The sequence below is a fragment of the Scardinius erythrophthalmus genome (assembly GCF_964197995.2).
Source record: "Scardinius erythrophthalmus genome assembly, chromosome: 21".
NCBI lineage: Eukaryota > Metazoa > Chordata > Actinopteri > Cypriniformes > Leuciscidae > Scardinius > Scardinius erythrophthalmus.
Genome location: NC_138241.1, coordinates 15,621,362 through 15,646,609, shown reverse-complemented (window position 1 = coordinate 15,646,609; position 25,248 = coordinate 15,621,362). Strand labels below are relative to the sequence as shown.

The 25,248-nt window shown below is 36.2% G+C and overlaps 1 protein-coding gene across 1 annotated transcript; it reads right to left on the bottom strand.

Moving 5' to 3' along the window:
* On the bottom strand, positions 1 to 22,667 carry LOC308682108 (interferon alpha-inducible protein 27-like protein 2B). Its single transcript, XM_081351600.1, has 7 exons — positions 22,524 to 22,667; positions 22,394 to 22,426; positions 22,107 to 22,268; positions 21,721 to 21,827; positions 6,480 to 6,531; positions 2,300 to 2,461; positions 1 to 1,079 (listed from the first exon to the last, which is right to left on the bottom strand). The coding sequence occupies exons 1-7, from the start codon at positions 22,537 to 22,539 to the stop codon at positions 877 to 879; spliced, it is 735 nt and encodes a 244-aa protein (XP_081207726.1). The 5' UTR covers positions 22,540 to 22,667; the 3' UTR covers positions 1 to 876.
* Positions 22,668 to 25,248: the final 2,581 nt, after the last annotated feature.

Sequence of the window (25,248 nt, the reverse complement as noted above, 5' to 3'; positions counted from 1 at the left end):
TGAAACTTTACATGAAGATTCGATAATTTCATTCCTGTAGAGGTTCTTTCTGTTCTGTCTTTTATGTCTGTTTATTGTTCGATGCATTATAATAGTAAAAAAAAAAAAAAAACCTAGGACATTCACAGAAAAAACGCACACTTGAACACGCATGCGCTGTAGTAGGTTTTGATCACCTCATGAATGTTTAAACGCGCATGCACGCGATCACATTATACCCTACACAAATTACATTGTTTTATAAAATCTGTATGACATAACATCTTTGCAACTTTGTTTGACAGGATATATTCATGGTTAACTAAGAGTTAGCTGTTTAACTTGATGTCTATATCTGTAGGCTAATTGTAAAAGTTAAATTCCTCCATGAAAGCCATAACGTTTTTCTTCCTACTGACAGCTTCAAAGCTCTCCAAGCGATAAAATATTTGAAATACAAGATACGCATTTTGTATTTTATCTCCAATGACACTGGCCAAGAAAGGAAACCGAAACCAAATCACAAACAAATAGAGCGGAACAATAGACAAGCATGGAGGAAGGCAGACTCGATTATACGGGTCTGATTAAATAGGCTTGCTGTTTGCTCACTGAGTGAGTTAGGTCAATTACAAGGCTGCCATGTGACAGAAGTTTGACCAAAGACTTACAAATTGCGCAAGAACATGGGAGACAAATGGCTATAAAATTCCCACAAACTGGATCCACACAGAAATATACAACAAATGTTTAATTTCCTTTAAGTAAGGGGAAATTACAAATTGCATCCCTCATATTTTTAAGTTGAGATGGTAGGTGCATAAAATGTGTACACTGTAACTACACTAAGTGCTCCCACAAATAGTACATTGTTATCATCAGTTATTATAAGAGGGTCTATTTAAGCATAAGCTCTTGGGTCATCTCCATCTCTTCCTCTTCATCATCATCATCATCATCATCATCATCATCATCTTCATCAGATGAAGTTGGACTCTTGGAATGAGAAAGCAAATCTGCAACTCCACCTACAACAGCACCTGCTGCTCCACCCACAGATGCCACGACTGCTGCCGCACCTGCTGACAGCCCAGCAGCACCTGACCAGGGAGAACGTGCAGAGGAGGCGACAATCTTGAAATCACCAAAAGACTGCAGACTAACAGTTCTTCAACATTTTTAGAATGACATGGGGGTCAGGAAATGATGGACATTTTTATGTTTGGGTAAACTATTCCTTTAAAATGGAATTTGCACCCATTTCATAGTATGGCCCACATGGCCTACTCATTTTGTGATGGATTTATTAATTAATCAACTTTAATTAATCAACTAACATTTGTTTTTCTTGCAGGAATGACATTCATGTGCTTTTAAATGTTTCCAAGCTCTTTGGGGAAAACTTGTGACTTTGAGTGTGTGTGTGTGTGTAAATAACAAACAGGGGAAGTGAAACAGACAGATGACTAGTTCTCAAACCATGTGATAAGTAATCACAAAAACAGAGTTTGCTTGTGCCAGTGACAGAGGGAAAAGGTTGGGGCTTTTGAACCAGTTGAACCAATCATATTGAAGGTGACATGTTAGTCACTATAATCTTATTTGTCTCGATTCTATAAAGACTGTTGTATCCGTGTTATCTGGTGGGATTCTCATTTCTCAATGGAATTTGTCTGAGATCCTCTGGCCTTGCTTCTTGGGAGAGATTCTGAGATTCCTGAGAACTGCTCGGAAAGATCTCCTGGCAGTGATTAAAGCATTTAAAGGACATTTGCAGGTCTGTTTGTCGCTTATTCCTGCACAGGAAGTGAGCTAGTTTAGGGAAGCAAGTTAGTTAGAGTAAGAAACTCGGCCAGTTGTCGACTGAAGACGCAAGAGCTAGAGTATAAAGGTATTGGGTGTCGATTTGGAGACACCCCCAGTTAATAAGATCAATTGGGTGTCGACTGGAGACGCCCAAGATAGTTAGGTTTGGGGAAAAATCTACCACAATTTGAATTAAGGTTTGTTACATTTATTCTTATTAAAAAAACAAGAATGATCCATTTTGATTTCACACTGACATTTCAGTATAGCCTACACTGTAAAATTAATTATTTATACTTAAAAGTAGTAGACATCTCTTCTCTAATGACATGCTTACTGACGCGAGGGCGGGACAACCTGTCACTCACATGACATCACAGCAATAGCAAACCACAACCATCCCACAACTCCCAACATTTTTTCTTGTTCAAAAAGCCATTTCATCTGGATAAACGTCACAATATGGAAGAAAAGACTATCACAACTTCCTTTAAACTTTTAATAAAAAAAATACCTGCTGACTGAAGGAGCGCAACCAAACTCCCCGCAGCCACTCCTCCCCCGTTGGCGATGGCTGCTGATGACATCATGCTGGCACCCAGAGAACCCGCTGCTATACCAGCAGAGGTGAACCCAGCCATGGTGAGTGCCACCGGAGCCAATACAACTGTACCAACTATGGACATAAACAGCACCAACTATCTTCTGTAGGCTACAACTGATACAAGTTCATTTTAGTTTAGTTTATTTTCCACAATTTACACTTTGCATTTGTTGCTTCATCAGAACAGTTGTTGGGGGTAGCAATCACAGATTAACAAGTTACAAAATATATTACTTTTCCTGCAGTCAAGGACTACACACTTTACCCACACAAAATATGATAATATATCAGTCATCACAATACAAATAACTTAAGTTACAAATAATTATGATGCAGCATGCTCGCTCAAGCTGGATACTGTTGTACAAGATCTAACATCGAAAAAACACTAGAGAATGGGCAAAGGAAATCCTTAACTGCACCCCTGCTCGGTGACATCACTACCATTTCATCACTCGGTGACATCACTACCATTTCAATCCATATCCTTTCAATGGTGTCAAGCAATTGAGGTAGTTATTCAGTTACACAGCTACATTTCCGAAGAAGTGTACATTTTACAGTACAAAACATATTACATTTCAACTGCAGCTAGTAGCTTGGCCAACAGCTGTTCCTGAAAAACAATTGTGTTCTATTGTGAAAAAAATGAACTCCCAAAAAGCAATAGCTTATAAATAGGGGTCCATCCCACCACCAATACCACCCCACCCACCTGTCAAAGATTAAGTAACTGGTCCTTTACTTAATTTTAAATGCCAGGACAACCATTCTTTAGATTATGGATGTTTAGAATACAATTACCTCAAGCAGAAAAAAGAGGGAAAAAAAGAAAGAAAAAAAAAAAAAAAAAGGAAAGAAAAAAGAAGAAGAAGAAAGACAGTCACTGTACGTTTGTACCTCAATTTGAATTGATCCATGTACCAAGAGAAAGGGGGTTAGCTCTAGCCGCAAATCCCTCGGGTTTATATCTCTCCAGTAGTTGTTGCTTTAATTTCTTTTTAAATATAGATAATGAAGCAGACTGTTTTAAATTAGTATCCAGCTCATTCCATAAATGTGGACCATGGTAACATAAAGTAAACCTAGCACTTGTTCGGTTCCTACATTTACCTTTTAAGACCAGCTTTTGTCTAGTATGGTATGTGTGAGAAGGTGTGTAAAGTGGAATGAGCTCACAAAATCGAATATTTAACCGGTTGACAACATTGTACATTGTACATGCATTATGATAAAAGTTACTTTCAGGAAGCTTTAGTAGGCCGTGTCTATGGAAGAGAGCATTTGTGTGAGAGTTACGTGTGGACCATGTAATAGCTCTTATAGCTTTCTTTTGTAATATCAAGAGTTTCTCAGTATAAGTAGGGTAAGTATTATTCCAAATAATATTACAGTAAGACAAATGAGGCTCAAACAGAGTCCTGTACAAAGACAAGAGCACGTCTAATGGGAGCACGTGTCTCACTTTAAAAAACAAGCCCACAATTTTAGATAGTTTTTTAACTAGCTCATTAATATGTTCCTTAAAGTTTATAAACTGATCTATATGTATTCCAAGAAATTTAATTGTATCCACTCTTTGAATAGCTCTACCATCTATATTTAAATTAATATCACAGTCACTGTACATATGACTACTTGGTCGAAAAACAATATAAAAGGTTTTACTAATATTTAGTGATAGTTTGTTACATTTAAACCAGGTGTCTATATCTGCTAGTCTATCATTTAAGAGTTTTTCAAGATGAGTCAAGTCTTTGTGGGATACAAATAGATTTGTGTCATCAGCGAAGAGTATTTTATAAACATCACTGGAACAATGTACAAAATCATTAATGTAAACAATGAATAAGAGAGGCCCCAGAATGGATCCCTGGGGAACCCCGAGTACTATATTTTGCAATCCAGAGTCAATACCATTTAAGTTTACATATTGCCGTCTTCCATAGACATAGTCCCTGAACCACTGGAGAGCCACACCCCTGACCCCGTAGTGCGACAGTTTTCCGAGTAAAATTTGAAAATCAATTGTGTCAAATGCTTTTGAAAGGTCGAGAAAGATCCCAATACCAGCCTCTTTCCTTTCAAAAGCATCAGTTATTTTCTCTACAAGATCTAAAATGGCCATACTTGTGCTGCTATTCTTCCTAAAGCCATATTGTGAAGATTCTAGTATGTTATGTTTATTTAAGTAGTCTACAAGTCGTGAATACACCACCCTTTCTAATACTTTAGACAACGTTGGCAGGATTGATATGGGTCTATAGTTCTGAAAATCACTTTTGTCCCCAGATTTGTATACTGGTATTATCTTTGCCACCTTAGTTTGTTTAGGAACTATGCCGTGCTGTAATGATAAATTAATAGTAAAAGCGAGTGGCTCAGCTATTTCATTCACTATGGTTTTGAGGATCATGCTACAGATACCATCAGCACCAGCTGTGTGAGAGCATTTAAGTTTATTAATAATGTTAGTAACTTCCAGTTTACAGCTAGGTCTAAAATAGCAAGAACTGGGATAATTATTCCTCAAAAATGTTTTATAATCGGCACCCCCAGGTGGACCAAATTGTTGAGACAAATTCTTTCCAACAGAGGCAAAATATCTATTAAATAATTCTGGTAGTGAATCTTGTGTTGTATAATTATTAGATTGGGTTGGCACAACGGTATCAGGGATAACTGTGGATATATTACTGCGGCCAAGTATCTCATTCAACACCTTCCAGGATTTCTTCTGATCCCCCGAGGCAGTTTTGAGACGATCAGTGAAATAACTCGCTTTGCTGTCTCGTATTAAGCTAGTTAATTTATTTTTATATCGCGTATATAAGGTTTTGTTATTGTTATTCGGATTCTTCCTGTATTTTTTATAAAGTTTATCCTTCTTTTGGATAGACTTTAGGATTCCTTTGGTGATCCATGGATGAGTTTCCTTTTTATGTTTGATTATCTTTTCAGGAATAGTCACATTAATAGCGTCGGTTATTCCATCAATTAAGAAATTATAAGCCAGATTGGGGTCTATGGCATTATAAATTTCATCCCAGCTTTTACTTTGGAGGTGTTGAATTAGATTTGCAAGTGTTTTATTATTAAGAACTTTTACCTTCCTATTAGTACATGGATCGGATACTCTTTTTATCCAGTTTGTAAAGAACACTACAGGGTAATGATCAGAGATGTCAGAAAATATTACACCCGATTTACAACCAGTATTTTGTAAATTTGTTATAATATTGTCAATTGTAGACATACTTCTCTCTGTAACACGTGTGTGTTTATCAATAGTAGGATAGAATGATAAGGAGTGAAGGGTATTTAAAAAATCAATTCCCTTGATATCTTCTTTAGAAATGTCAATATTAAAATCACCCATAATAATACAGTTTTTGTTCATCCGATTTATACTGAAAAGGAGATTATCAAAGTGGTTTCTAAAAGTTTCATAGTTAGAGTTTGGTGGTCGGTAAACCACTCCAACAATGATACATGCACCACTCGCCATTTTCACTTCTAGGAATAATGAATCAGTGTAGCCATCATCAAATGTCAAGTCATGACGCTCCTTAACAGAGTAATGAGAATTTACATATAAGCATACCCCTCCTCCAATTCTACCCTCCCTATTAATACAATACAATGAGTATCCATCTATTTTATAAATATCTGAAAGGGTTTGCTCACTCATCCAAGTTTCACTACAACCAATGATATCAAAACATTTTCCTGTGCTAGCAATAAATGCAACGAGGTCGTCATAATGCTTACTAAGACTTCTAATATTTAAATGCATTAAAGAAAAGGAAAAGTCATTATTTTGTTTCAGATCTTCAGGGTTGTAATAATCACAGCTTATATTGGTAGAGGAGCAAAAGTAATGTTCAAATTTCTCATATTCAGTACTACAATTTCTATCTATCACTCCGATTGTTTTATACTAAAATTATAATTTTGGTTGCAGAAATACATTGCATACAAAAAACCTAGAACCATACTCTTCTTTTTTATTGAGGCACCCAGTGTATAAGAAAAAAAAAAAAAAAAAAAAAAGAAGAATTTGAAGAAACAACCCTCAGAACAACTTTACCTGCCCCAGTTGCGACCCCAATTATGGTGAAGAGTCCTGAAAAAGAATAAACCTGATGAAATCACTGCAGAATTTATTTATAACAGTCTGTAGGTGAGCCATTCCACCGAAAGGGTGACATTTCTGTCCCCAGGACATTATATGTATAAAATTGCATGAAAATTAACTCTAAAATACATTTTATTATTAAGCAAAATGTCCTGCACATTAAGCTAACTACAAATTTACTACATAGAACACTTAAAAAAAGAAGCATTTTCTCCATGTCCTCACTCTTGATCTCTAAACTTTACCATGAAATATAATGATTAAAATCCTTCAGAAATCTTTTTTTTTTGCATTGTGACTTTGAGTTTATATCCTATCCAATCTATGCTTTAAAATGTCTTTTTTTCATGAGAAAAAAATATTTTATCTCATATTTTAGATAAAATACACATATTAGGTGTCCCCGGGCTTTCACTCAGTCCTGTTACCCTAAATTACTTATTAAAAATACACCTTGCCTTAATATATAGTGATTTTTTTTTTATGTCACAAAAAGCAATTATTTGAACATATAACCAACAATTTCTTTAAAAATAAACACTTTCATGTGGGGAAAACAAAGGAATTAATTTACATGCTTTTAAACATGCTTTTTAAATGGCATATGAGTTTCAATAACTGGACTGAGAAAACATGCGTCGATCTTCTGCTTAGAAACCTTGAAAAAAATTAATCAAGTTGCCTGAGATTGACCAATGCACATTCTGAATAGTTAAATATGTGTAGGCCAGTATTAGATTCAATGTTGAAAAAATATAAAAATAAAATTTAATTTTGAATTGTTACAACACGCAAATGACACCTATTCGCTGGAATGGCCCAGGCCTATGCCCTAAATTATTTTGGAATTCTTAAATGTTCAATTCAATTACCCACTACCTGACAAATAGGCCTAATGAATTTGAATAAGATTAGAAAGATAGGCTACTAAAAGTCTAACAGCAACTTTTTGCTGATGTATCAAGCAAAACAGAGGAAGAATGTCGGTGTCAGTTATTTTGTAACAATCCTTTTGGGGAAATCTTATTTTAATTGTTCTTATTTCCTTAAAAGGGATAGTTCCGGTTCTGGATTGATTCTTTCTAAACATGCATGCACATAAAACAAAACACAAAAGGCTAAAGTCCATTCCTTGATTCTGATTGGTTGAGTCGCGTTCGAAGCCGTTACTATACAAACATTACAAATGTGCATGGGCAAAATATTAAAATAAACATTTTATAGACTAGCCTAATATTAAACTACGGCTTCTTATATAGGCTAGAATATTTGAAAAGTAGCTAAACAATATATAGTCTACTTTTCAAATATTAATGCTGATCACGCATTAAACATATTTTACAACGATTTTGCAGTGTAGCCTAAGTAGGCCTACTTTATACATAAGAACACATTTCTCCTACAATCTCAAATATGCAGAACAACAAATATCTAAATATTACGATTTTATTTTCTGATTGAACATTTATGTTGTTAATTTTTAATTGTTACCCCATCTACATTTGAACATTATTAGGCTATCCTATTTCTAATTGAATGTGACAGGTCATGCAAAAGGAGTTCATACCTCCTGCATTTTACACTTGCATAACATCTCATATTCATAAAGCAAATGTTTGCGCTACTTACCCCGCTTCATGATTTAGAAGATTGTAGCACAGGAGTTTGTAACTTGTAGCACCACTGCTAGGCTATATGCTGCAGACGGAGAGACGTAAGGAAACTGAAACTGCTTGCTTGGAAATCACGTTCAGATGTGGTGGTGAGTTGCACTTTCCATCTCCCCTTCAGCGCGTGCGCAACCTCAAGACGACGAAATACCAGTAGGCTATGTCGCGCAAGGCAAGTTTATTTAGCACATTCAGACATCCCAACCCATAGACATGTATAGAAAGGCTAGATGGCTCCTTAGTTGTGATTATGACCTCAAGAAACTTCCCTATAAAATCTCTTCATTTCATTATCAAACTCTGTTTTATTGGAAAATGATATACAAACATAATTTTAGCCCCCACAATATCCCAATATGGAACTGCAGGTATATTTTACATAATCGTAAATCTCTGTTTATACAAAACTGGTTAGATAAGGGCATTTGGTCTGTTTCTCATTTACTGGACTGTAATGGTAACTTACTCTCATTCGAGGATTTTTGTGCTAAATTTAATATTATAGACAAACAGCAATATAAAAAAGTTTTTAACGCAATACCTAAGCAAGTTCTTTTAATGATATCTCACCGGCATCGAGACTGTTCGACTCCAAAGCTTCCTTCGCTTTTGGTACAAGGGAGTAATCTGTTCGAATGTAAAATAAGTAACCTCGCTATTAGACAAATATTTAACAAAGAACTGTACTCGTTCTCTAGATCTTACAATTCAATCTCCAGGTTTTTTTCCAAAAAAGATGCTGAATGTTTAAGATCCCTTTTCTTTAAATTTCCAATTGTGCCAAAAGCTAAGGAAGTACACTACAAGGTCCTAAATGGAATCTATCCATCTTCTGAGTTTCTTTCTAATAGATTTGGTTTTGATTGTAAGAACTGTGTGTTTTGTACCAATAACGCAGAAACCACAGATCACATGTTCTATGATTGTATTTTCATCGATGCCTTCTGGAGTGATTTATTCCATTGGTTATCTAAATATCTGCCTGTTCCTGTTTTAAAGAAAGAAAATGTTTTATATGGTTTTATTGTCAAAGATAACAATCACAATATGTTGATTAACTCCATAGTAATACTTGGAAAATTCTTTATACATAAGAACAGATTTATGAAATCCATTCCCAAATTTTTTGCTTATCACAAAGAATTGTACTGTTACTTTTCATCTCTGAAACACATGAAAGGAAAGAATGCTGTGAAACTTTATACAATGATAGAAGATCTCGAAATGCAAAAAAATCCCTAGCCCTCTCTCAGTGTTATTTTTTTTTATTTTTTTAGTACTATTATTATTATTATTATTTTTTTTTTACTACTTTAATTTATCTCTATCTCTTGTAATTCTCTCGCTTCTCTTAAGCGTCTTTATGTTTGATTCTATCCACAAGTCATCTTAAACTGTCATGTTCATATGGTCATGTTTATAATTGTTATGTCTGTACTGGAAAGATTTCAATAATAAAAAAAAAAAAGAAAAAAAAAAAAAAGAAAGGCTAGATGGCTCAAGGCGGAGTCAGCTGTGTCGTCACTTGGCGGCCATCTTAGGTCAGGAGACTGCGCTGCTGCTCCCTGCTGCTGTGGACGGAAGGTGAGTGACATAACGTTACGCCAACTAAAATGCTTGTAACTTGCTGAATTCTTGACGGATTTACAAACGGTTTGGTTTCTTACAAACGTTATTAATAATTCTGAATGCTTAAACATTTTGAACATAATTATTCATATGTATACAGTATAATAGCTACATCTCTGACGTTTATAACAAACCAAACCGTTTGACAATCGGTAGAAAATTGAGCAAGTTATGGTTATTTAAAAGTACATGCACCATGTTATGAGTGAGCGAGCATTCTGTCGTAAGATGGCCGCCGTGTGCGGATGTCGAGCTCCATTGGCCAGCAGCGCGGACGAGACATCTAGCCTTTATATGATATCTATGTCCCAACCTGCCAAAAGTCATTTCAGGGAGGTGCTATAAGACACATACGTCAGACTACAGGAAAGTGTACCCCTCTTTTATTAGAGTAAAACATAATGACAGTCTTGCACGCTGTACAGTTTGTAGCAGTGACTTCAGCATTGCCAATAGAGAGCCTAAGTCCCGCCCCTCCGCTTCCGGCTCATGGGACCTTACTTCGGAAAAAATATGTATGGAAGTCAATGGCGAGAGATAACTTATCTTTTTATTCCGTCTGAACTGTGCCCTGAACTACACATATGATGTTTGTCAATTTAAAAGGTAATTATGAAAGTCAAGAAAGTCGCAGTTTGTCATAAAACAGAAGAGTAACGTTTAGTTTTATGTGAAAATCGCTCAATGAACTACATCTCTCGTCTCGCACTATGTACGTCACAAGATCCGTTGCTCGTATGTGTGTATTCTGGCTCAAAACACTCAGGCATGACGGCGTAACGTTACGATTATAATGTAAGACTATAGAATAAAATGACAGACGTTAGCTTCATGGTGCGTTCAAGTCCTTCTGGGAAGTTCGTACGTACGAGGTGGGAAGTCGTGCTTATAACGGCATGTGCGTTCAAGTCACTTTCGTCGGAGCAAGATGGCGGAGTACTTTCTCTTAATTAATTACACAAAAATACAGTAAGATTCTTAAACTCTTGTTCTAGAAAATGAAGAACAAAGAAATGTGCATCAGGTGTACTTTGTATTCTTATGTTTTTAATTAATTTATGAGGCCACTGCCAGCTCATCGTTATATGTTGCATTGTTATATTATAATACTATCATATTCTGTGTTGGCGATTAGCTAACTGCTCTGTAAATAGAAAAGCCTGACAATATCACAGCTAAATACCTTTACGTATTGTGTATTCCGCCATGTTAATCAGTGACACGCCCCCAACTCGTACAGATCGGGGCTTAAAGAAAATCCCGAGCTCCCCACTGGTATGTACGACATTGTGGTGGTGTTCATGTGCGTTCAACTCGTAAATACGATCTATACGAGATGACTTGAACGCACCATCAGTAAAGTTAGCTTCATTCATTGAGAGAAAAGGTATGACGTCGCATGTGCGCCTTCTGGGTTTGTAGTCTTTGTAATTACGTATTTTCACAGTCTTATACCTCAGCAGTTTTACATCAAGCTGCGACTTTCTTGACTTTAAAATGTATCTTTTAAATTGACAAACATCATATGTGTAAATCAGGGCACAATTCAAACGAGATCAAAATATTTGTTGTCTCTCGCCATTGACTACCATACAATATTTTTCCGAAATAAGGTCCCATGGTGGTCGACCGGAAGGGGAGGGTTGCGTCACGCCGCAATGCATTGTGGGAATCACGGTACGGAAGTAAGATTGTACTGTATAGTAGGCAGTAGGTAACGTTGATCATTTGGTCATTCATTTAGTTATTTTCTGGAAAATGGTTCAGTATTGCTGTATTGTGAACTGCTGTAATCGGTCTCATGATCGACAGGGCAAACGCCTCATAAATCATATTAGTTTTCCCTATTTTCGTCGAATGGCTTGGGTCGCCGCTGGTCGTCAACCGGACGAAAACAGTGGATTATTGCACGTATAGAGACAGAGCGCCACGCGTCATAATCTGAAGACCACGCCCACCCAGGGGGAAAACAAACCAACGGTCTCCATTGACTTTGCATTGCGAGAGGCTGCCTCCCTGTCATTTCTTGCTTCTAAGAAAAGACAGAATAATGCCTAAAAGCTGCTATGTGACAAGGTGTACAGCAAACAAGCTAAGAAACCCAGAAATAAGTTTTCATAAGCTGTCGACCCCAAAAAACGAGTGTTTAGGACATAAAAGTGGATACAGGCTGGAACGAATGGGTAAATTGTGGGATCCTGACACTCAGTATGCACTAAAAATACACTACGTGTGCAGTAAGTTAAACATTTGGTCACTGGTGAGTCAAATATCCAAATGTCAGTTTTATATATTATATTTCTGTAAGATAAACTATCCTGTGTTGTCGATTACGGTCTCCTCCAGCGGGCGTACGTTAGTTCTCAGAGTAATGAGACCAGTACGTGACGCTCTGTCTCAACAGCCTTTATCCACTTTTATGTCCTGAACACTCGTTTTTTGGGGTCGAGAGCTAATAAAAACTTATTTCTGGGTTTTTTAGCTTGTTTGCTGTACACCTTGTCACACAGCAGCTTTTAGGCATTTTTCTGTCTTTTGTTAGAAGCAAGAAATGACAAGGAGGCAGCCTCTCGCAATGCAAAGTCAATGGGGACGGTTGGTTTGTTTTCCCCCTGGGTGTGGGCGTGGCCTAAATGCGCTCTGTCTCTATGATAAATTACTCCTGAAGTGTAACAAACCCGCATAGACAAGCTTCGTAGCTCACAGAATCTGACAAGTGTACGTGTGTGTGTGTGTGTGTGTGTGTGTGTCACTACTGATGCTTGGTTAACGGTGCGAACCATTGTTTTCTCCGCGTTTACTTTGTAGATCTGCAGATCTTGCACTCATCCATTTGTGAACTGCAAGTGAGCCTCCAGTGACAAGTTTCTACTTTTCTAAAAGTGTCTACTTTTAAACAAACAATTCAAAACGAAAGAAAACAGACAGCTCTCTGCTTATGTAAGTTAATCCGTATGCAATTTGCATTTCTCTCTGGCGCGTTCACTTACAGCGAAGATCGCCAATCAGCATCGTCAACCTCATCTTTGCAGCCAAATGTGACAAAATAAAAACCATTTGTTTATTAAACAATTAAAATGTGTGTGTGAATGTTGTTGCCGAGGGCAGGGCAGGACTTAGGGTGGTGGGGGCCCCTGGGCTTGAGTCACTTTCGGGTCCTACCTTCTATACTGTACATTACTTTAAATAGAACAAAATGATACATACACAAGCTATGTATTAGAGCTACACAATTCTGGATAAACTGAGTATAAAAATACAGATCACGATTCTGAACAAACAACTAAACAAAATAACACAATTTATGTTAATTGCTGAAGTCTGTTAAAAATGTTTAATTAATCTGAATTATAAAAAAAATAAAAATAAAAAAAACGTGGGTTTGAATGAATGATTCAATTCCTCAATCAAATGCACTTGTTTCATAGATGAATCAGCATTTTTGAACGAATCTCCTGAATGAACGATTCAATGACAAATGTTTTTTAAAAGTCATTTGTCGCCATCTGGTGGCGTAACAATATAATCGATCCAATCGTTATTTGAAGTGCTAAGCTACTACTTTCAAAAGGTGACTGGTACCATAGATAGACAGTGTTACATGTTAAAAAACGTAATAATTTATTTATATGACCACTGATTGAAGCTTGAAAAAGTTTTTTCCAATAAATAAATAATGATTAAAAAAGTTCAAAGTAATCATAAGTTTATTGCAATGCACAAATGTCTTGGTCAGAATGAGGATAAAACACTTATTTACCTGGAAAACATGTGTTTTGATTGTGGCATTTCTTTGAGATTTAGAATCCAGTATTCCTATAGGCTAATTATTGTTTCTTTTATGAATTTAATGAAGAACTCTGTCTCGTATTCTGTCCAACCGATCCATGTAGGCTATTTTGTGTCCATTCGTTTTTCCTTTTTTAACCCGTAATTGAAAAACGAAAAATGAACGGTTGTTGTCTTTTTAAAGCGCAAAGTTGAACACCAACATTTTAATTTGAACTGGCTACACCAGCTGCTGCGCAAAAAAGTAAATATCGACGAATTTTCAGATTTTTGTTTATGACTTTTTGCCCCTTTATTAAACATTTAAAATATTCACAAATTAATATGGAAAACATGTCGATTTTACTGGTTTCAAAGGCCAAATTAGAACCTGAAATTGATGTTTTTCCCGCAGTGCTGAATGAGAAGAGCCATTAATATTATTAATAAACTATTGCTTTGGCTAAAATCACATCTCCATCTTCGCTGTTAAGCAGATGCGCTTTTAGAGAGAAATGCACATTTCATACATATTAATCAGAAGGTATTAGCTTTCGATTCGAATTTGTTCATTTTAAAGTGGACATTTCAAGCTTTAGCCTACACAGGCTATATTTTGTTTCAGTTCTCGAGCTCCAGTTTACGGAGATCATGAAAGTGCGTCTGATTGTTTTCTTTTATTTTACAAAAGCACAACGTTTTCTTGTTATTGTGAGTTTACACAAATAAAAGTAGTTGGGAATAATGTATTATTATTTTCTGTATGACCAGAAATGATAGAGTATTTTAAGTTGTTTCCACTGTTGATAGGAAAATGCAAGTGTTCGCGCCCATGCAGTGCCATGCAGTGCGCGCTCCACACTCAGCTTTGTTCCTTTTTTGCATAAAAGCGTCTTCTAAATATAGCCTGTTAAATGTTATAATTAAATAATATAAAATTATTATTATTTGCGTAGCTATACATGGACCTCGAACACACTGCGTCTTCTAAGTCAGGTGACTGTAAATGCGCAAAAACTGTTTCCATTGCAGTTTTGCGAAATATTCCTTTATCGAATTGCCTGAAAAACCACCTCATGCGAGCGTAAACATTTTTTTTTTTAGATAAACGGGAGTTTTGGCGAAATTGACGTGTTTCCATTGTGTTTATTTTCAATTTCAATTTCAATTTGCGCAATTTGAAGGGTAATGGAAACGCGGCTACTGTCTAATGCAGACAGGTTTTTTTCAACGGTTCGGCAGTAAACGAGGCACTAGCCTACGTAACTGCCAATAACCATCGCAATCAGCAAACCTAAATTATATTTTTCATTGCAGGGCAGGGCCAGGTAACAATGCTAGACCAATCAACAAACTTGAAATGAAAAATTAAATAACTGACATATTATTGAAAAAATCAAACGTAAACGGGCGGGGCCCCCTATTGGGCGGGGCCCATGGGCTTGAGCCCAGTCAAGCCCAATGGTAAGTCCGGCCTTGGCCGAGGGCACAGGAAATTGTAAATCCGGCTCTGGATCGGAGATGTAAGCGCTACTCCACAGACCAGGTAGGAAAATATCAGGGAAACTGAGGCTTGGTATTAGCCACCTCCAGACTTTATTCATAGGGATCAAATCTTTTTTTTTTTTTTTTAAGTAGCGTTGTTTGGCTTCATTATTAAGTTTGTCAGTATACGGTATAGCCAACTTTTTTTTGTCACGGCCCATAACTTTTTCTCTTTCTTTCTCGGTGCCGGTGGAGACCGGTCGGCTACGCTATTACTTTATTCCGAACACTTCTGCGTTGCCTCTAAAATGGCCGTGGTTACCCACAATGCATCATTCCATAACGTCTACGCCCGAGCTCTATTGCGGGTTAAATGATTGTAATTTTTTCTGTAATTTCAAAGACGTTCAGTTATCATGCTTTTAAATTTTATGCCATCTATGTATCTTCCTTTTATGTTTTTATCACCTATTATGATGATATTAGCCTAATATCCGTTGGTGTAGCTAGGCTATATATATTGAAAATGGGTAAAATTCAACAATTTGAACATGGAGCCACATTATATTTATTAATGGGAAGATTACAAAAGAAAAGTTGATTAAGAATGAGAATATAGAAGGATATTAAGATATCTTTATTAGGCTACTCTTAGAGTTACAGGCACACAAACTTTGGAAAAATACTATTTATGGCACTCAGTAATGTTCAATTGTGTTGATAGAAAAAAAATAAAAAAGATAGATTTCTTGTTTCAACATTATTTGTTCTTCAGAAAATGTGTACTAATTTACTCATGGAGCCACATTAACATTCCTATTTATTGGGACTTAATATTAACCATATTCAGCCTTAAAAATTAAGAAACCAAAATAAAAGTTTGTTAAGAATTAGAATCTAAAAGGATATTAAGATATTTTTAATATGAGTTGCAGGCGTGCAAAGTAAAAAAAAAAAAAAAAAAAAGTTTGGCCAAAAAACAAAAGTAGTGCTTATTCCCATTTTTAAAATGTCACCGTTGGCATTGCTATGAAACAAAGATGGCTAAAGTCAACCAATTTAGCTAAATAGACCTAACAATCTCTGTGTAAAAGTAAATAATGATGCGGTTCTAAAGTCATTTCAACCCCCCTGTAATCTGACTCCCAATCTCAGGTGAAAATTGTCAGTTTAACCCATTTTACAAAACTTTAAATTACTCAGTATATAAATCCATCACATGTAGCCTAATATTTTGGCTTCTTCTTCATTTACGTTTGTCTTTCTTTTAACAAAATCAAAAATTTGAGCCGGGAAAGTTTCTGAAATTTGGTTGATTTTTCCACTAAATGACCAAAATGTATTTGTCTGAGAACCTCCGGATTTTATGGAAGATAAATTTCGTCACAGGAGAAAAAAACAAACATGCTTTTGCACATCATAATTATAATCGAAATTCTGATTTAACAAGTCATAAATATGAAATAAGAATACTGGTCCGAATTATGACAAGTCAGTCGAAATTATCACGTGAAAGTCATAATATGATATTAAATTCGAAATTAATATTTTAAAGTATGACTTAGATTAAATACCCAATAATATAGACTGAGCCACATTTACCCAACAAAAGCCATCAATTGTTTGTTGTGGTCAACCCAGTGTGATCTGACCTTAAATATGAATTTCAGAACACCTGCACTATACTTTCATTATAGTCACATGTGACAGGAAGTCACAGCAAAGCCATAGAAGAACCATTTTTGGTGCAAAGAACCTCTTAGTGAAAAGTTCTTAAAAGAAGCATTATTATTAGTGTGAAGAACATTTAAATAATCTGAAGAACCTTTTTCCACTGTAGAAAACCTCCAGTGAAAAAGGTCCCTGGAAGGTTCTTCATGGAACCACAGATGCCAGTAAATAACTATTTGTTTGTACTGTACCCTTCTGGTCAACTTCAAAACTTTGCATTGACACTTAATTTCTCCATGATTAATAACGTTTTTGTTACATTATTCTTAAAGGGTTAGTTCACCCAAAAATGAAAATTATGTCATTAATGACTCACCCTCATGTCGTTCCAAGCCCGTAAGACCTCCGTTCATCTTTGGAACACAGTTTAAAGGGTTAGTTCACCCAAAAATGAAAATTCTGTCAGTAATTACTCACCCTCATGTTGTTCCAACCGCGTAAGACCTTCGTTCATCTTCGGAACACAAATTAAGATATTTTTGATGAAATCTGAGCCATGTCTCACTCCTCCATAGGCTGCTATGTGACCGAAACTTGCTGGCCCAGAAAAGTTATTAAAGAGATCGTTAATATAGTCCATGTGACTCCAGTGGCTCAATCTTAAGTATATCAAGCGACGAGAATACTTTTTGTGCGCAAAAACAAACAAAAATAACGACTTTATTCTACTATTCATTTCCTTCTCTCTGGACCTCTAGTTGGTTTGCGTAGTGTTTTTGCGCAGCGCGTCCGTGTTACACGTCACCACGTAGGCTCACTATTGGCCGACGCCGGTCATGTGTGTGATGCGTGATGACGTGCAACACAGACGGGCAGCGCAAAAACACTACGAGGCCCAGAGAGAAGGAAATGAAAAGTGGAATAAAGTCGTTATTTTTGTTTGTTTTTGCGCACAAAAAGTATTATCGTCGCTTGATAAACTTAAGATTGAGCCACTGGAGTTACTTGGACTATATTAACGATCTTTTTAATAACTTTTCTGGGCCAGCAAGTTTCGGTCACATAGCAGCCTATGGAGGAGTGAGACATGGCTCAGATTTCATCAAAAATATCTTAATTTGTGTTCCGAAGATGAACGAAGGTCTTACGCGGTTGGAACAACATGAGGGTGAGTAATTACTGACAGAATTTTCATTTTTGGGTGAACTAACCCTTTAAGATATTTTAGATTTAATCCGAGAGCTTTCTGTTCCTCCATTGAAAGTCAATGGACGGCATACTGTCCATGTCCAGAAAGGCAATACAGACATCATCAAAGTAGTCCATGTGACATCAGTGGCTCAATCTTAAGTTTATCAAGCGGCGAGAATACTTTTTGTGCGCAAAAAGTAAACAAAAATAACGACTTTATTCCACTATTCATTTCCTTCTCTCTAGGCCTCGAGCTATTTCACGTAGTGTTTTTGCGCAGCGCGTCTGTGTTGTACGTCACACGTAGGCTCACTATTGGCCGACGCAGGTCATGTGTGATGGGTGTGACGTACAACACAGACGCGCTACGCAAAAACACTACGTGAACTCACTTGAGGCACAGAGAGAAGGAAATGAATAGTGGAATAAAGTCGTTATTTTTGCGCACAAAAAGTATTCTCGTCGCTTGATAAACTTAAGATTGAGCCACTGATGTCACATGGACTACTTTGATGATGTCTGTATTGCCTTTCTGGACATGGACAGTATGCCGTCTATTGACTTTCAATGGAGGAACAGAAAGCTCTCGGACTAAATCTAAAATATCTTAAACTGTGTTCCGAAGATGAACGGAGGTCTTACGGGCTTGGAACGACATGAGGGTGAGTCATTAATGACATCATTTTCATTTTTGGGTGAACTAACCCTTTAAAGGGACACTAAGTGGGATTTTCTTCCATCTAGTGGTGAAATTGTATTTTGCAATCAAATGAATAGTGCTCTCTAGCGCCTCGCATTTTCAAATGTGTGTTGCATCTACGGTAGCCATTATGTACCAAAAAGCTATGACAGGATGTCCTCTAATAGCACTTCATCGAGTTTTCCTTCGGGTGAACTGGTTTGTTATTTCAAACAAACTACAACTTGACACAACGAACAAACGAATGTTACAGTTTTGACCAAACAAAACTTACAACCTTGTTTATAGGGCCTTCTCTACTTTACTCAATAGTACAGATACTACTTTGATACTATACCTTGAAATGTGCTGGGTTTTTTTTTATTTAATTTTTGATGTGCACAAATAAATGACAGGTACCATAAGATTTTCTTCTTCCTGTTCCTTTTTTTTCTTCGTTTATGCATTTTACGAATGCATGAATGAATGAATGAATACTACTTTACTCAATAGTACAGATACTACTTTGATACTATACCTTGAAATGTGCTGGTTTTTTTTTTATTTAATTTTTGATGTGCACAAATAAATGACAGGTACCATAAGATTTTCTTCTTCCTGTTCCTTTTTTTTCTTCGTTCATGCATGTTACGAATGCATGAATGAATGAATGAATTTATGTATGACTTGAGCAATAAATAAATAAATAAATAAATAAATAAATGTATCAATTTTTAATACCACAGGGAAGAACTTATAGGCCTACTGTCATATAGATATTTTTATCTATTATTTTCTTATTTTTTTTGTCCATCCATTTAAAATCTAGGAAATCATTACTTTCTTCTGAAGAGATCACTTTACATAATGACATATTCAATTAAGGCTTTTTATTCTTTGCTCAATTACCATTGCAAATCTCACCTAAATGTTTGCTCACAGTGTATGGGATAATTATTGGGATAATAATTGGGATAATGTGATAATTATTGGGATAATTTTGTTATAATTGCACAAGATAGCTTGTTTTTACTATATTTTATGTAGCCTAATAATTTCACAGTAAATCTCCAAATTAATGTAGTAACATCATAAAGACAGTATATTTCAAATAATTGTTTAATGGCATATTTTTATGAATGAAGTGTTATTTGATTCTGATGTCACTGCTGCACTGTCATATCATGTGGATCCCACACGCGTCCCATTTTCTCACAACTCTTAGCGTTCATTTAAGACTTTATTTAACTAATTTAAGACTGCTCTCATGAGGATACTCAAAGCGAAAGAGAAGTCGAGTCTGGCGCGCGTCGTGTCAGCATCACAGACAGCGCATTCTCTTTTCTATTTTCTCGCTTGCATGGTTAGAAGCATTAATGAAGAAGAACGTGATTATATAATGTAACGCTAGCCAAAGGATGACAGAAAAAAAATGCTGCCTTAATTGCGTTAAATATTTTTAACGTGTTAAACTGAAAAACATTAATCGCACGCGTTGCGTTGACAGCAGCACGGACATAACCGATGTGTTTATGTGAATACGCGGCAAGACGGACGTTGTGACAATGTTTTCGTGTGTATTTGACTGTAAGCGCATCAATGAAAAATAGGCAGCTTTATGTGGACGCATTGGGAATGAGGCACGGGAATAAAATCACACGCAAGCGCAACCTCCGCAATTCAACGCCGAAAACTTATGATTTGCATTTTTTTATAAATTTGTGCGCATTATTTGTTGTTATTAGAGACTTCCGACGATCCGAGATTGATGGTATTTTTTTTTTTTTTACACAGCACCCCTGCTCTCGCCAGAAGCACCCCAGGGTGCCGCGTCACCCCGCTGGGAAACGCTGGTCTACTATATAGGCTAATAAAAAAATAAAAATAAAAAGCCTGTAATTAAGACCTTAACATTGACTTAGGCTACCTGTCGAGAAGAAAGCAGGCAACTTCAGCGTCTCTTTTGAAAGTTTTCTCCTGCATTAGCTATCCCGACATTATAATAACCCTTGTTTTTGTAATCTCCGATCACGTTTCCTTTTACGGTCTTATTGTGGACTTTTTCGACGAAGAGGACTCGTTATCCTGTGACTTAACCGTGCAGTGCAGCCTTTTAAACTTGCCGGGGCAGTGACAAGCGCCTCTCACTGCTCTGGTCCGTTTCTGCTGGTTTCAGTCACGTGACGCGGGCTCTGAACGAAAACGCGTTGTGGAAACGCGTTGGCCTAGTACTTTTTGTCCCTCTCTGCTATTATAGTTTTTCAAGATGGCGGAACTACATGGACGCCTCCGTGGACTTACCCGTCCCATGTATATAAAGATAATAAATTCTTCGTTTACGAGGATAAGTCAGATCATTGGCAGAGGTATTTGTACACCATTGAGGACATATTTATGAATAAAAATATTGATTTTAGATAATAAAATATCAAAAAAGTTACTTATTGTCCCTTTAAGTCACTTTGGGTAATAATAAATAATTATAATTTATAATATAATAATTATACATTTAAATTTCTCAATACACTTAAAATCATGGAAAAAATACAGATATTTTCCACATTGATGTATAGGAGGACAGGAATTTAATACTTTGATTCATTTTAAATAGTACATTTACACATTATATGAGAAACCATACCAAATGTTAATTCTGAACTCAATGGCAGGATGTAAAAGTGCTTTTAGTAAAGTAAACAACTTTCATTTTAAGACAGTGACATGAAAAATCACAGATTTTTCAAGATTTCCAAGGTATCATGTGCTTACATTCTTATCTAAATTTACAATTACAAGAACACAAAATTACACATAGGCTACACACAGAGTCTGCTTCCAAACACCTTTCATGGAATGTCATTTTTTTCTGCTGCTTCGCAAGATGCTCAATTTAGCTGGTATTTTTTCAACATTATAATTGCAAAGCTGCAATGACTATTGCTGCATCCTTTGAAGGCCAAATGCAGCCTCCAAATGTGTCCTACGTTTCCTATGAAAACAAAGTGATGGAAACATAGCTCCAGTTTCTAGGCTCCTCCGTAGCCTTTGAAGGATGCAGCCCTTGAATTGGGACGATCAGAAGCTCAGTGGACATTTCTTATCTCCTCATCCTCTTCAGCAAACCAACAGCTCCTCCAAACAGCCCCCCTGCAGCGCCACCCACAGACGCCACACCGGCTGTTGCAGCTGCAGACAGCCCCGCAGCACCTGAGAGAGAGAACAAAACTCCTGACATCAATAACCGAAAGCCTTGCTGCACAATGATGCATAAAACGGGTGTAGTAGCTTCCAATATTGTAATTACAATACAAAAACATTCCATGTATATTAATCAGGCACTAATATTATTTCATAAATCAGTTTAGCTAATCATTTTCAATACAGTTTGTTAAATTGTTTTTCTCTTATTAAGGCTTGTATAGTCTTATTGAAGGTTTAGCAAACACCAGAAAACAACTCCCTTTGAACTTTTAGTAAAAAAAATACCTGCAGACTGGAGCAGTGCGACCAAACTCCCCGCAGCCACTCCTCCCCCGCTGGCGGCTGCAGCTGATGACATCATGCCGGCTCCCACCGAACCGGCCGCGATCCCGGCGGCGGTGAACCCAGCCATGGAGAGCGCAAGCGGGGTCAAGACAACGGCACCAGCTAATCAACGTGAAAATACATAGAGAAAAAAAAAAGCATTTATCATTTAATTTATTGTTCTAACAAGCATTATCTATATGAACCCTGCTGATTTTGTTTTTAAACCGGTCTAGAATGTTACTTACCGGCCCCAGCTGTAACCCCAATGACGGTGGCAGCTAAAAACATTAAAATATAAAGGATTTAAAAACAAACGACGCAACACAGAGGTACATTTGTTTTGTGTCGTTTATGAACACGTGTTAGCCTACTCACCGTTCGGAATCCACATACTTCCGATAAGTTCGATTTACTTTAAACTACACCGTGACAACAGCAGAATGATTTCACACACACTTTGAAGACGGCACACCCAAAACTGAACATAAAGAGAGCCCGTCTACATATAGGCTGCTTCTTCTTCTTCTTGGTATTGGCATCCAAAAAGTTGCATTACTGCCACTTGCTGTCTATCAGCTTGTACTACTTCTACTTCTTGTAAATGAAGGTGGTTCTGAGCTTTTGGATTTAAAATAAAAAATCTAAATTACACTTTTGAAGTAAAATGGCTCAGGAGCTTTCACTTAAATCGGACTCAATATGGTTCTTATACCATTCAATATTTTTTTAAAAAAGGTTCGAGGTTTGTGTTTTTTGTTATTGTGTGATTACTCTATTAGCAAACTTCTATCAACTGTTCTATTCTATTCTGTTGTGTACATAACTTTCCCCCACATATATTACAGTTAACCGGAAATCTCTTTATTTACATAGTTGGATGGATACATGAATTTACTTTCTATCTGACCTTTTAGATCAGTCAGCTCAGTTTCATTCTTATGAAAATTGTATGAATAAATGGTAATTTCCTATTAAATATAGAGAATATTATTCTGTGATAAAAGCCATTTCCAGGTCTATTGACGTTAATGAAAAGCCTTTTCTGGTTATAAGTGTGAAATAACATCCAAAAATATTATTACATATTTTGAATCAAAATATGCTTCTGTTAATTGTATGGTGAACCTTATGATCTTGGTTTCATATTCACAAAAGTAAAATAAATAATTATAAACCTTGCTGAAGGTCTTCATGGCTGACTTTCATTTGAGTCTCTCCAATGTATTGGTAACAAAAAATGTAGAGATACAATCGTATTCGCTAAAGAGTTGAAGCTTCATGAAATTTTAAATTTTATATGCTGTCTTCTTTCTTTAAAGGTGCATTGCGCAAGTCTCTGAGTTTTTGCAGAACTATGCCCCCCTTCTGGCGACACGCGAAACTGCAACCAGAGTTGTGCACGCGGTTACGTGGAGTTTCCGTTGGTGCTACTGGAGGGGTTTGGGATGAACTAGAAGCCGGTCTCTTTGAATCCATCTTCTACTTTTGCCAAAGTCGCTTGAGTTGTCTTCGCTGATGCGGATAATGGCGGCGAATACACAAACCTGCCAGACATAGCCAGGTGAGCGTGAACGCGCATGACGTCACGCCCAGTCGATTCCGTCCCGAATCCCTCTTATTTATTTTACTGTACAGGATTATAGAGGCAATCGCAGAGAAAATAGAAGGGCTCATTCAGCCCATCAGGCAATTGTTTAAGCATGTATGGGTTAGAAAAACGGGTATTTTTAACATGAAAAGTTGCTTAATGCACCTTTAAGTAATAATCAATGATTTATTTGTTTATTTGCTTTATTTTTATTTAAATCAATATTATTGTACATTTGCCTAACGTTTTCTTCTTTCTTTTCTTTTTCTTTATGTATTGTAAACCCAATCTTTTTATACCATCTTTTTTGGATGTCATGTTATAGTTGTAAATGTTAACTATTTGTCTAAAAAAAAGCCTTATTAAAAAAGCGTATTACTGCCATCCACAGGTCAAAGTGTGTATGCATGTATGAATGAATATCTTTTTTTTATTATTTTTTTTTTAAAATACATTTTTATTGATTTTAAAGAATTACAACTACAGTCAAGGGGGGGGTACAAAAAAAAAGAAAAGACAAATATATAAAGAAACAGTGACAAACCTAAAAGTTAAACAAAAATGTGAAAATGCTCACAGATTGAAACACACTTTGCAGCTTTCTTATTTTTCAAACCCAATATTGTGTTTAGGTATTGTTGAATTTCTGATCTTAAAATTAAAAACAGGCTTATTTCCTCCAAATTTACATTTATTAATACTAAATTTAGTTAAAAGAAGTAGCAGGTTAATTAAGTAACATACCTTATGATAAGAGAAAAACCAAAACAAATAACACATTTTTAAAGCACAGTTGAAAGCTGGGCATGATATGAGGAACAGAGATCTGACCAACAACAAACTCCAAAATAAATGATAAAATGTTTCATCATGTAGACCACAAAATGTATCAATATCACAATTAAATCTGTTCACAAGATACTAATTACATGGGTAATATTTATAAACGAGTTTAAGTGAAATTTCTTTGATTTAGTTTGTGATTAAATATTCATGAGGAAGTTTCCAGATTTGATTCCACGTATGAATATCTAATGAGGCATCTACATATACACATCTATACACATCTATGAGTAAAAAGCACATCTGAATGGAAATGACTAGAGCTAAAGCAGGAGCATGTACTAATATTGCACTGCTTATGAAAATGAAAGGGTATTTCTGTTGGAAAAAATGGAGAGAAATTGGTATAGGAAAACACTGCTGAATAATGGCTTGAATCATCATAAAACATATAATGCATTAATGAGATACTTAAGAAAGGTAGATCTGTTTAATATGATTTAGGATTTTATTTATTTATTTAGTCCTACATTTACTGTGGTCCTATTTATTTAGTCCTACGCCCCAGTAGGTGGCGGGAATGCACGTATCGTTTGTTTGCCAACCGCCATAAAACGCCAAAAGAAGAAGAAGCCCAGCGCTCAACACTAGACACGTTAAAGCCATGTTGGGAAAAAGAGAGGAGGAAAACTAAAAGTTTTGGATGGACTGTGATACAGAAAGCAACAG